The 12,063-nt window shown below is 38.5% G+C and overlaps 1 protein-coding gene across 1 annotated transcript; it reads left to right on the top strand.

Moving 5' to 3' along the window:
• The first annotated feature begins 5,308 nt into the window (after positions 1 to 5,308).
• Positions 5,309 to 11,397, top strand: LOC108346725 (glyoxylase I 4-like). The gene is made up of 3 exons (XM_017585778.1): positions 5,309 to 5,379; positions 10,889 to 10,994; positions 11,125 to 11,397. The coding sequence occupies exons 1-3, from the start codon at positions 5,309 to 5,311 to the stop codon at positions 11,395 to 11,397; spliced, it is 450 nt and encodes a 149-aa protein (XP_017441267.1).
• Positions 11,398 to 12,063: the final 666 nt, after the last annotated feature.

Raw genomic sequence — 12,063 nt, 5'->3', positions numbered from 1 at the left:
CATGAAACTGATTGTTCTGCACCAGATGAATAAGAGCTGGCTTCATCTCCATGTTGGCAGCATTCACCACTGGTCTTGAAATACTGTTGAAGTGCAGAGGTCCTGAGAAAGTATTATAATCTGCAAGAGTACGTCTTCCTTGCCCAGAACCTTCTCCAGTGCGATTATCTTCCATTTCTTCTTTTTCTTGCCCGGATGAAAAGTCCAGAATTTCTTCAGAAATAGCAGAGGCTTCTCTGGATTCTCTACTTTGTCTCCTTCTTCTGCTGTTGTTCCTTCGAGCAGTTCTTTCAATTTCCGGATCGAAAAGTAGATTTTCAACCTGTTCTCTGCTTCTCATACAAAACACAAACTAAAAGAAAACAATCCAAAAATACACAATCTCTACAGATGATAACAATTATGCACAAGAATTCAAATATAATCACAATACACACTTAAACAACAGATAGCTAAAATCAACTAAACCAGATAAACAACAAACAATCAACGAAAACAAAAACAAATCCCCGGCAGCGGCGCCAAAAACTTGTTGAGACCTCGGCAAGCGTACCAGATCGTTCAAGTACTAAATCAGTAAGTCCGAATATTGTTTTCCCAAGGGATTTGTTTTGATTCACAGATTGATTAAAGTTTACTAATTTAGCGATTAATTTTACAACACAAGTAAGATTTGCATACAGATGAAATTAAAGTGGTAAAAACAGATGAATTAAAGTTCACTGGGGTTGAAATTCAAGTTCATCACTTCGGTAATTTTCTACTAACACAATTCCTCAAAATTAAGCATTGACATCCTAGGCGCATGCAGTCCTGATTCCTCAGAGACAGTTCTTAATCATTCAAACTAAATTGCTAATTCCTTAGCTAATTCAATTATCAGATTTGCCTTAAACACAATGTCACAGATGACTAAAAATTCCAACCTATGTCTAGGACTGAAATCCTTTAGCAGTTCTATCCTAGATCCGCGGTCTCATACATTTTCCAATGATTTAACCGTTCAAATAGCTCAGATTTCCATCAAAAGCATGAAAAATAAAGATAGAACACAAAATTCAGACAAAATCATGCATTAATAGAGAAATTACAGAGTTTCAGAAATTTACTCTCAACCCTAGTGAAATGGAGTTTTAGCTACACATATACAACATAGAAGAGAGAAATGATGGATTGGATGGTGGAAATTGGTAAATTTCCACCATGAAAGCCCCTTGGAGCAGCTGCAGCAGCGTCCCTGGTCTTCTCCCCGTTCCAGATCCCCCTTCTGCAAATGCCTCTGGAGTCTGATATAAAGAAGGGTACAATAATTGAAGTCACGGGTCAATTCTGGACGAGCGTCCAAATTCTGGACGAGCGGCCCAATTCTGGACGAGCGTCCAATTTTCTGGACGAGCGGCCCAGGACGAACGTGTACATTGGGCGAGCGTGCACTTTGGCGAACGTCTTGGACGACTGGACGAGCGTCCACTATCTGAACGAGCGTCCCAACTGCTGGACGAGCGTCCCATGCTGGACGAGCGTCCCCTGCTGGACGAGCGTCCTCTGCTGGACGAGCGTCCCCTTCTGCGCGCTCGACGAGCATCCTCTGCATGCTATGTGGTGCCCAGGCGCCCCTTTTTATCTCGCGCCCGGGCGCGAACCTCTCTGTATATTGGCGCCCGGGCGCCTTTTTCTCACGCCCGGGCGCGACCCTCTCGGTAAAATCGCGCCCAGAGTCCTTTTTCTCACGCCCGGGCGCGAAACTTTCGGCAAAACATCATCCATTAAGCCTGGTCCAAGTCTTTTATGATATCCAATCCTTATTTTTCATCAAAATAAACAACAAAAGCATCAAAAACATTTAAACAATCAAAATTATACTAATATCAACAATTATACACTTTTCATGAGAATAAACACTAAAACTTACTCAAAAGCCACACAATATAAGCAACAAAAACAAGTAAACTTTTCACCTATCACGCAAAAATCCCGGAGTTTTGTTACCATCATGCCATGTCATGTGTATTGATGTTTGCATTGAAGTAAACAATCTTTGTAATCTTGGAATTATAGGCAAGTAGAACATGGACTTTAATGGAATTGGTCTTTTTTGCCTCCGTCCACCATGCATTGTCTGATATCGAGGTGAGCCACAAAACTTGCATTCAACCAACAATGCATCATTTTTGCCACTGTCATTGTCATAGAATAACATACATCCATTAACACAACAATCAATCTTCTTGACATCCAATCCCAACTTTGAAACATATTTTTTGGCCTGGTAATAGTTCTTCGACATGATATTGTTTGGTGGTGTCAAATCTAACATCAATTTTGTATAGAAGTCCACTGCTTGAATGGGAACATTCCAATTAGATTTCCCAGCCATGAGTCTAATGCACACTGACAATTTTGACTCAGATGAACCTTCAAATACAGGTAGATTTGCCTCTGTCAGTAAATTGTAAAACCTCTGCGTCGTTTCATTTGGAGGCTCTTCATCATGACTATCGTCTGCTTCTTCAGCTTGGTGACAAAGAGCATTGTCGACCATCTCTTGCATGTAGGCAAATTGATCTATCTCACATGTATGTACAACAGTATTCGAACCTGATGCAAGCCGTTTTTCGGCTGCAGTGGAGGTTGAAGGAATTTCTTCACCATGAAATGTCCAAACCGTGTAATTAGGCATGAACCCTTTTTGGTAAAGGTGAACTTTGATGACTTCATCATTCAAAATCCTTGTACATTCGCACTTGATGCATGGACATCGAATCCCTCCATCAAGGGCATAATATTGATATCGTCGGGCTGTCTCCACGAACTCTTCAACTCCGATGACAAAAGATTCCTTCAAACCTCTCCTTCCACTATAACAACGGTCGTACATCCATCCACGATGGTTGACAAAATGGGCCATGTTCTGTGACAAGCCAAACGAATAAAAACTTAGCCAAAACAGCAACACTCCATGTGACATAAGTAATAAACCTATTACTACTCAAGTCGAACATGGAAGGCAATTTGAACACTATGGTCATAGGCATTCAATAAGGGCATCCAAAGAGAAGTCCTCCGTATCGAAATGCCTTAGACACACTAAGGGGTTGTGTATTAAAGTTGGAGGAGACAACTTATTACTACTGAAGTTCTCTTGTCTAGAGTACTTCCAAATATTTTGTAGGTTCTAAGTGTTTATAATATTTTTACCCTTCTCATTGCATTGAGAATGTGTGTAGTACCATAAATGAAAGACAATATACATGAACATACAATATAGACATCAACATAATTTAGGCAATCAAATATGTATAAAAGCATGGATATATAATACATATTAAAATAATTTAGGCAATCATATAGCTATAAAAGTATCTACTGACAATCAGTGTGTAGTACTGTGATTCGTTGTTGTTTCAATCTTTAAACACCTTTAAGTTGATGATATTAAGTTGCTTGAATCATCACTTAAGCTTTACAAACACTACCAATCATTTTTGGGTTTTAAAGCACACTTTTAAAGTCAATTTTGTGGTGCAGTTTTTGTTTTCAGTGCTGTTTGATTTTGTATACTTTGTATTTTCGAATTGTGCACTCATTTCTATCTATCTTTTATGTCATAAGACTTGTGTAGATAGTTGTCATACTGTTTTGGTTACTACTTTAATACACTATGCATTATGACCACTTTTAGTGTATTCTACTAACTAGTTTTAGGTTCTAGGGTGTCATATTTTGAGTTCTACGTTGTTTTTCTAGTGTGAATTTCTAATTAGCATTGTTTTACCATCCTAAACTTGTTAGGACAGTTTGTTTGAAGTTTCTTAGGCTAGTTTAGTGTAGTGATCAAAATTTGACCATTCTAGTGCATTTCTAGTACACCTTTTCAAGTTTCAGTTCAGATTTCTGGATTTTCAGGCTTGGAACAAGTTTGTTTGTTGATTTCATATATGTTTCAAGTATTAACAATCATTAATACACACTGACATTCAAAATATGTGATTAAGTTCATCCAACTCTGATTTTACATTATGGAGTAAAAGTGAGTTTCTGGTATACTGTGGTGCACACTGTTTCTTATGTCATATTAAGCATGTCTGAAGTGATAGTCATTACAATCAATCACAATTCTGCAAAAAACAGTAGTTGAGTTGATTTAAATCTGGTTTTTACTATTGTATCAGAATTTTATGAGCTTTGCAACGTGCTGCATCTTTGCCATGTCTTAGGACAATTATTAATCACCTAGTTCTTATTCAGCAACTAGATCTAGTTGATTAGGATGTTTCTTGTACATTTCATTGAACCAGCCACCATTGAATCTGCTGTTTTTCTAATTCTGCATCAATGATTAATGCATTTTCTACATTTTGAGCAACTGTCACAGTGATTTCATGCATCACTGTATTTCAGTGCAGTGTGAGCATTTAAACAAGTTCAATTAGTCATTTCAAACTTCTGACCACTGTTGATTTGGTCCAATTTCATTAAATCTTCAAAAGCATAGTTTGACTTCCCATTTTTTTCCTTAAAATTTGAAACTCAACCAGTCATATACTGATTCAGTGGTTTTTGGCACAGTTTGGTTGTCTATATACATATATTTGTTAGGTAATGGATTGCAGGGAGTTATTCCGAAGAGTCTAAATGATCTCGAAAATCTTCTTGTGTTATTTCTAGATCGTAATAGTCTTGGAGGTACTATTCAACTGGGATCTAGAAATTGTAAAATGTTGTCTATTTTGTGTCTTTCTCACAATAACTTCAGTGGGGGTATACCACCAAGCTTAGGGAATTGTACTGGCCTAATAGAGTTTTATGCTACAGCCACTAACTTAGTTGGCAGTATACCGTCAACCTTAATTAGGACTCGTTAGTTGTAGGTTCTAAGTCTAAAAACTCTTACATATTTGACAATCAAATTCAAACAATTCAAAACAAAGTTTGACAAAGCTCAATGTATACAGTATCATAAACTCCATTCAACATAACTTAACATTCAAAGTGGACATTCACAACATTTTATAACAACATCAAATTCATGAAACAAGAATGAAAATAACATATCACATATAATCATGCAATTTCAGTTTAGGTGACCATACCTTCGCCTTTCTTATCCTTTCCTGATCAAGTCTTCTTTGTAGACTCTCTTCCTCTCCTTCTGCCCACAATTGCTTTAAAAAATCACCTAAGACATCAAATAGAAGTGTATTTAAGGTTATTCATTAGATTTTGTTCCATTAATTTAATAACCACAGCAACAATTTAAGCATTACCTAATAGTATCCAAAAAGGAATAACAATAACCAACTAAAACATGACCAAACAAATTTATCATACTGCACCAGAATTCAACAAACCAAATTCTTTGAATTTTGACAACTTTTGGCCAAAGAAATTAATCAAACAGTAGCTTAAACAAAAATTATGCACTAGAGAAAGTCCCTAGTTGGGTGGTTTGATACTAAAACACGTATGGAACAGATTTAAACACACACCTCAATGTTAAACCAACTTTGTTTGATGATTTTATTTGTGTTTAAACTCTAAAATGAGTTATAAACAGCTTGCAGCTCAAAATCACTACTCCGCTTCCAATTTAACTTAAAAATTGATGGTTTAGAAAGAAAATCTTAATATAAACCAAACTATCACTAGTACAATAATAGGAAATGGCACCGATTCCTTTTCCTTATAGGCCCCGGTTCTACAACCGAGGCGTATACGACCGAGATAAAAAGTAGTAGGTTTCATGCCTCGGTTAATGGTTGCGTCAAAAAGAATAGGATTATGCCTCGGTTCCCAGGTAACCGAGGCAGTAACCACAACCAAAAAAACAGTTATTATCGACAGCCAAAATCCTTCGGAAACAGCCAAAAGCCTTCGGTAATGCGATTTTTCCGACGGACAAATGACCGTCGGTATTTACCGAAGGCTTTACCGACGGCCAAAATCCTTCGGTAAGTCTGTTGGTAAATACGTCGATCTGGTTCATCTTCTTCCTCTTTTCCCTTCTCCTGTATCCTTCGTTTTTCAGTTTTTTTTACCCAAATTTCTTCATTCCTAAACCAAAACAACAATTTTATTCATTCCAAAACCAAAATCAGAGGCTACACTTTGGTTCTTTAATTGTTTTAGAAACCCTAAAATTGAAAAAATCCCTAATGTCAGTGAAGCTTGCACGGTGGTGTTCTCCCATGGCAACGGTGGTCCTCTCCAGCGACGGCAGCGGCGCTTCACCCACGGCAGCGGCGCTTCTCCCACGGCAGCAGCGGCGTCCTCCCACGGCAGCGGCGCTTCTCCCACGGCAGCGGCGCTTCTCCCACGGCAGCGGCACTTCTCCCACAGCAGCGGCGGCGTCCTCCCACAGCAGCGGCGGCGTCCTCCCACAGCAGCGGCGACGTCCTCCCATGGCAGCGGTCGCGTCCTCCCAAAGGCTACGGTGGCGTTCTCCCAGCGGCACCGGTGACAGTGTGGGAAGATGGTTGCACAGTAGAGAAAAATGGTGGCAGAAGGTGAGAAAATGTGAGAAATATAGCAGAGAAAGCGATTTGTGAGTGATAAAAATGTATAAACTTTGCGTAGAGAGAGTGAAAAATGGGCGGGAATTTTGCCGCTCTTTTCACCGAAGGCTTTACCGAAGGCTTTTGGCCGTCGGTAATTACCGAAGGCTTTACCGAAGGCTTTTGGCCGTCGGTAATTACCGAAGGCCCATATCCGTCGGTAAAATACATTTTTTTGCATCCGTCGGTAAAAGCCGTCGGTAATGCATCATTTACCGTCGGTAATGCATCATTTTTTTTGTTGCAGTGAACGTATTATTTTTTTTTTTTTTTTCCAGTCATTCTCAATCGTCCTCAGCCGTCCAGCCATTTGGGGTTCACAGCAAAAACAATAACATATCAGAAATGCACAACGCAGAAGCTTCATAGCACAGTATACAACATCAAGGTAAAAAACATCATCAACAAATCAGAAGTTTTGCGGTGGCCGTCGGGACTGAAGATCGCGTGCCCCAGATCGTCACGGTACCGGAGGCGACCCAGTCGCCGTTGAGGGAGAAACGCGCGATGGTGCCGGGCCGGAGGCGACCCACTCGCCGTTGGGGGAGAAACGCCGATGGTGGCCGAGGCGGAGGAGACGAACTCGCGTGAGGTTGAACGCTGATTTAGGGCTTCGCGATTTGGGCTTCGCGATCTGGAGCACTGTCGGAGGCAGAGGCAGAGGCAGCAGTGACGGTGGCGCGGTGGAGGAACCCTATTTCCGGCAGAGGCAGAGGCAGAGGTCGCGATCTGGAGGAACCCGCGACGCAGAGGTCGCGATCTGGAGCACTGTCGAAGGCAGACGCAGCAGTGACGGTGGCGCGGTGGAGGAACCCTATTTCCGGCAGAGGAAGAGGCAGAGGTCGCGATCTGGAGGAGCCCGCGACGCAGAGGTTGCGATCTGGAGCACTGTCGGAGGCAGACGCAGCAGTGACGGTGGCGCGATGGAGGAACCCTATTTCCGGCAGAGGCAGAGGCAGAGGTCGCGATCTGGAGGAAACCGCGACGCAGAGGTCGCGATCTGGAGCGGTGGATGAAACCCGCGACGCAGAGGCAGCCGTGGAAGAGGTGGTGAAACCCGCGACGCAGAGGCAGAATGGAGAGCAGGAGGAAGGAGAAGCTGAGGAAAGAGAAGCCGTGGAAGTGTTGATTTGACGCAAAGACGCTAAGTGTAGAGTGGCAGGGAAAATGAGCTATTGCTTTGGCACCGGTTAAATGACCAACCCGAGGAAAATAAGCTATTGCTTTGGCACCGGTTAAATGGCCAACCCGAGGTATAAAGCGTTGGAAACCATTTACGATTTCGGTTCCTAACGAACCGAGGCCTTTAAGTCTGACGTAGCAGTGATATAGGCCTCGGGTCTCAGATTAATTGGTGCAATATCATTATTCTATCGCGGGTCTTAGCTTAACCGAGGCATATATGTTAGCTTTATTTACGATTCTGCCACCGCGCTTTTATATGCTTCGGGTTTACTTAAACCGAAGCGTATATAGCGATTTTAAATCCTCTTTTTTTACTAGTGTATGAACCAATGAGGTTCATAAGAATTTACTTTTAATTCTTTCTTCGTTTTTTAAACTTTTCCAAAGTGTGAACAAAGTTTAAATGGGAAGATTGAAGAGTGCTACTAACAGGTATCAAGACAATGAGGTGTTGGGTTAACTTCAACAACACTTTTAAACCATTCAATCAATATATATCAAACTTCATTTCTAATAAACACTTTTAAATAATTAAAAATAACATAAGCTCCCCAACCATACAATTCAAATAATTCATGACAATTAAAAATTAGAATCAATTATCAGTTACCTAAAGAATGTGTTGAAACATATTTCTTTGGTGCAGAGAGAGTAACTCAAGCTCTTCTTCCTCTGGTCCAACTCTCCACTTTACTAAGGATTGTCACATTCTTTGTTTGAGAATGAAGAAACCATCAATTAATCTCTGCCAAAGCAATGAAACCAGACAAGTTGTTATCACTTCTCTTCCTCTGGTTGCATACATTTTTACTTATGAATACATATGTCTAGTTTCACTAAATCCAAATAAGAAAACAAAGTCCTTGACTGTGACAAGTTACAGTGTCTAGTGTTTAACTTAGATGTATATATAATGATATTTTGTAATTGAATTATCCTTACACTAACACAAAAAATTGTCTTTTACATCGAATGATCAAATTGGTACTATATATCTAACAATGGAATTCACACGGTACTCTTCTCTTAGAAATCAATCTCAACATTATAGCACCATAAAGAACATACAATTATTTTCATAACCAAATCACAAAAACACATACATATGAACTTAACTCAAATCAATAACCAATCCGAACATGTAAATTTACTTCCACCATGAGGCATGGCGTTAAAATTTCATGATGACTTCACGATCTTTGGAATCAGGCAGCAAAAGGTTATCAAGTAGAGCACTGAGTTTGGGAATTAAAATACCCCACACTGTTTAGACACTACTCCAGAAATCCAAAATTGGTCAGTGCCTCAGTACTACACCCACGGTAAACATTTACTGGTCCCCAACACAACCCTTTGTTTTTTTTTATGCAGAAAAACCCATTAATGTTTAAATTTATTATGTTTTTTATGCAGAAACAACCATTAATATACACAGTAACCGTTGTAAAAGATGAGATGTATAAAATGAGATAAAACATGTTATGAAATGAGAGGTTTTTTTTTCCTTAAAAAAAGTTTTAAGTTTTATTTAGGTTGTTGGTGATGTGTTTTTGATTAGGTGTGAGAAATATGAGGAGTGAGAAAGAACATTTAATGAGAACCCCATCTGAGATTGACCTTACACTGTAGGGCAGGGCTCAATTATTCCTATGTAAATTAAAAAAATATATATTCACTCATTTTATTTTATTTAATAAAACATACTATATAAACATATTTTATTATTGGTTTCTTATAATATATAGTGTTAATATATAAATTATCTAAAACTTTACATAAATCAGGAGAATCATTTACATTAGGGTTTATAAGTTTTTATATTTTATAAAAGGTTATCATTAAAATAAAATTTAAAAACCCATTATTCAAAATTTAATTGGAAACAACTTAATAATTTTTTGAATTAGAATAAAATTAAGAATAACACAATTAAGTTCCTCTATCATACAAGCTACACCTCTGAGTATATTCTCATTTGTAGATTTCTGATGTAAATGAACTGTGTTTCTCTAAAAATTCATGTGAGTACATTCTCTTGTTCATGGGACAGAAGGTCCTAGAATTTGTTTCTTCCAATAAAATAAAATAAAATAGTGTCCAAAAATAAACTAAAACAGAAACTAAAAAAAAGTTCAAATGGGTGAAAACAAAACCTGTGATTTCCCAGCTGGGTAAAAAATCAGAATGGTAGAGCATCCCATAAAAGTAATTGTTTATTGGATTGATACACACAGGTTTGACGAATAAGGAATGGTTAAAAACTTGTACAGTAAATTCAATGGTCAAAAGTCAGAATTTAAATCATTAATATATCTCAGCAGCTAGCTAACAGTTTTTTCAGTAGACATAATTATGAAATTAACTCATCTAGATTCTCACCTTGTGTATATATAGAGCTGTTAAAAACTTCTTAATAAGAAAGTTAACACAGTGTGAATAATATAGTTTCAAACACCATGATTGAATTTTTTTTAACATCTCAGCATTACTATATTCGTTCAGTCTTTGAAATCTATATTTATTTTCTTCATATTCAATTCATTTGTATCATGCAGCTTGTGGATTGGGTTTGGGAAGAAGGGATGCTAACTATTTATATCAGTAAAAAAAGTCAGATGTTAAACCAGAACAAGTTAATGCAAATTAGTAATATGTTAATCAAATGACATTAAATAATTCACTTTTGAACAAATTTTGAGCATATTATATGTATCCAACAACAGAACAAGGTGATTAATGTTGATGATTGTTAAATCCAGCATGCTGAATAATCCTTAAGGAAGAAAGATACATGGAGATAAAAATGCAAGCCAAGAACTGATATGTACGAAAACCTAAAGAAACAATAGCATTCACGGTTTAAAATGAAACCAAAATATTTTGCAGTTTGATAGGAAAAGAATGTCAGCAGAACCTGACATCATAATTTAAGAGGGCAGAGTGTCCATATCCAAGCAGGAATAGTGGGTTCATTTTTTGAATCCCAAGAAAACAAACTCTCATTATCCTTCCTGTCTCACCCTAGCTAGAAAGGGACACATCAACACAGTTGAACAAAAATGTCAAAAAAATGAATCAAACTTTTTTATGTTATTTTCTTCTGGGGTAAATTCTCCTCACTCTGTTCCTTCTTAGTCATTGTTGTACAGGCTATTCGGATATGGAATTGGAATTCACTTGCTTCAAGTAGAGGACCCCAGCAACATTCTAAGAAAGAAAGAAATTAATCCGAAAGATAATCACATATCATTCCAGGCAAGGTTTCAGTGTGAAATGAAATTTGTTTCATAGCATTACTTGAAATTAATTACAGTGTGTTTGACAAAATGACTGAACAAAAGGAAACTGACATGGTTTGTTTGGTTTTTGTGATGAATGAAAACAGTGTGAAAGCATGGGAGCAGTGGAGAAGAAGCTTGAGGAAATGGAGATAGAATACGCGCGTGGAACGGTGGAAGAAGGCGGGATCAAAGTGGATAAGTTGTTTTTTCATGACCCAGATGGGTTCATGATTGAGATATGCAACTGTGATATCCTTCCCGTGATTCCCTTACCAAGTGACATGGTTAGGTCATGCTCTATAACGAACCTTCAGATGCTTCAACAGAGACAGACACACCAAATTGTGAAACAAGACTCAGCTTTAATGTTATCTTGAGTATTTCACTAGTTATACTTATTGAAATTGGCTTTTTAGGTGTACCAGTAGCTTTTTACTCTGATCCAGTATTTGTTATCAGTTTTCATAATCAACATACATTAGCAATCAAAATGACTACTTTGAACAATATTTTCTATAAAAAATCATATTGCACAAACTAATTCTGAGTATACATTGAACAAAGTCAGAACACATTCTTCTTAGCTTTTATAGTTCATCAATGAAAATGACAACTTACCTCGATGGTAGCCCCTTCAATAGCCTCTGAAGCGGTAGTGGAAGACCTTGTCACAGAGCGACACTCCCCTGGTTGCGCCGCCTCATCTACGCCGCCTCCTCAAATATCTTCCCTCCACAATGGTAGCCTTCAACTGAACCACCCACCACCTTCCTCAGCTCAGAACACTGCAAAACGCTACAAGAAGAAAGGTTCCACCACTGACGCCTTCTCGAAAACAGTAACAGGAAAAGAAAATGAGATGGGAGAATGGGAGACTTCACCTATAATGGAGGACTGGGGAAGAATCGTATCCCAATTATGGTTAGGGTGGGAAGTAGTCTGCACACGCGGCACAGTTAGTTCGTCGAGGGAGGAAGGGCACAGAATCTCAATATTGGGGAAGAAGGGGTTTTCGCGAAATGAGGGGAGGGAAATATGTCACT

This window comes from Vigna angularis, chromosome 9, assembly GCF_016808095.1.
Source record: "Vigna angularis cultivar LongXiaoDou No.4 chromosome 9, ASM1680809v1, whole genome shotgun sequence".
In the NCBI taxonomy this organism is placed as follows: domain Eukaryota; kingdom Viridiplantae; phylum Streptophyta; class Magnoliopsida; order Fabales; family Fabaceae; genus Vigna; species Vigna angularis.
This window is presented reverse-complemented; position numbering and strand designations above follow the sequence as displayed.

Bases quoted from the DNA above. Each gene is read 5' to 3' on its own strand.
- LOC108346725 (XM_017585778.1), top strand. From the start codon at position 5,309: ATGACCAAACAAATTTATCATACTGCACCAGAATTCAACAAACCAAAT. The intron at 5,380-10,888 runs GCCAAAGAAATT...ATTGTTGTACAG, and splicing joins TTGAATTTTGACAACTTTTG to GCTATTCGGATATGGAATTG. The intron at 10,995-11,124 runs GCAAGGTTTCAG...GAATGAAAACAG, and splicing joins ATAATCACATATCATTCCAG to TGTGAAAGCATGGGAGCAGT.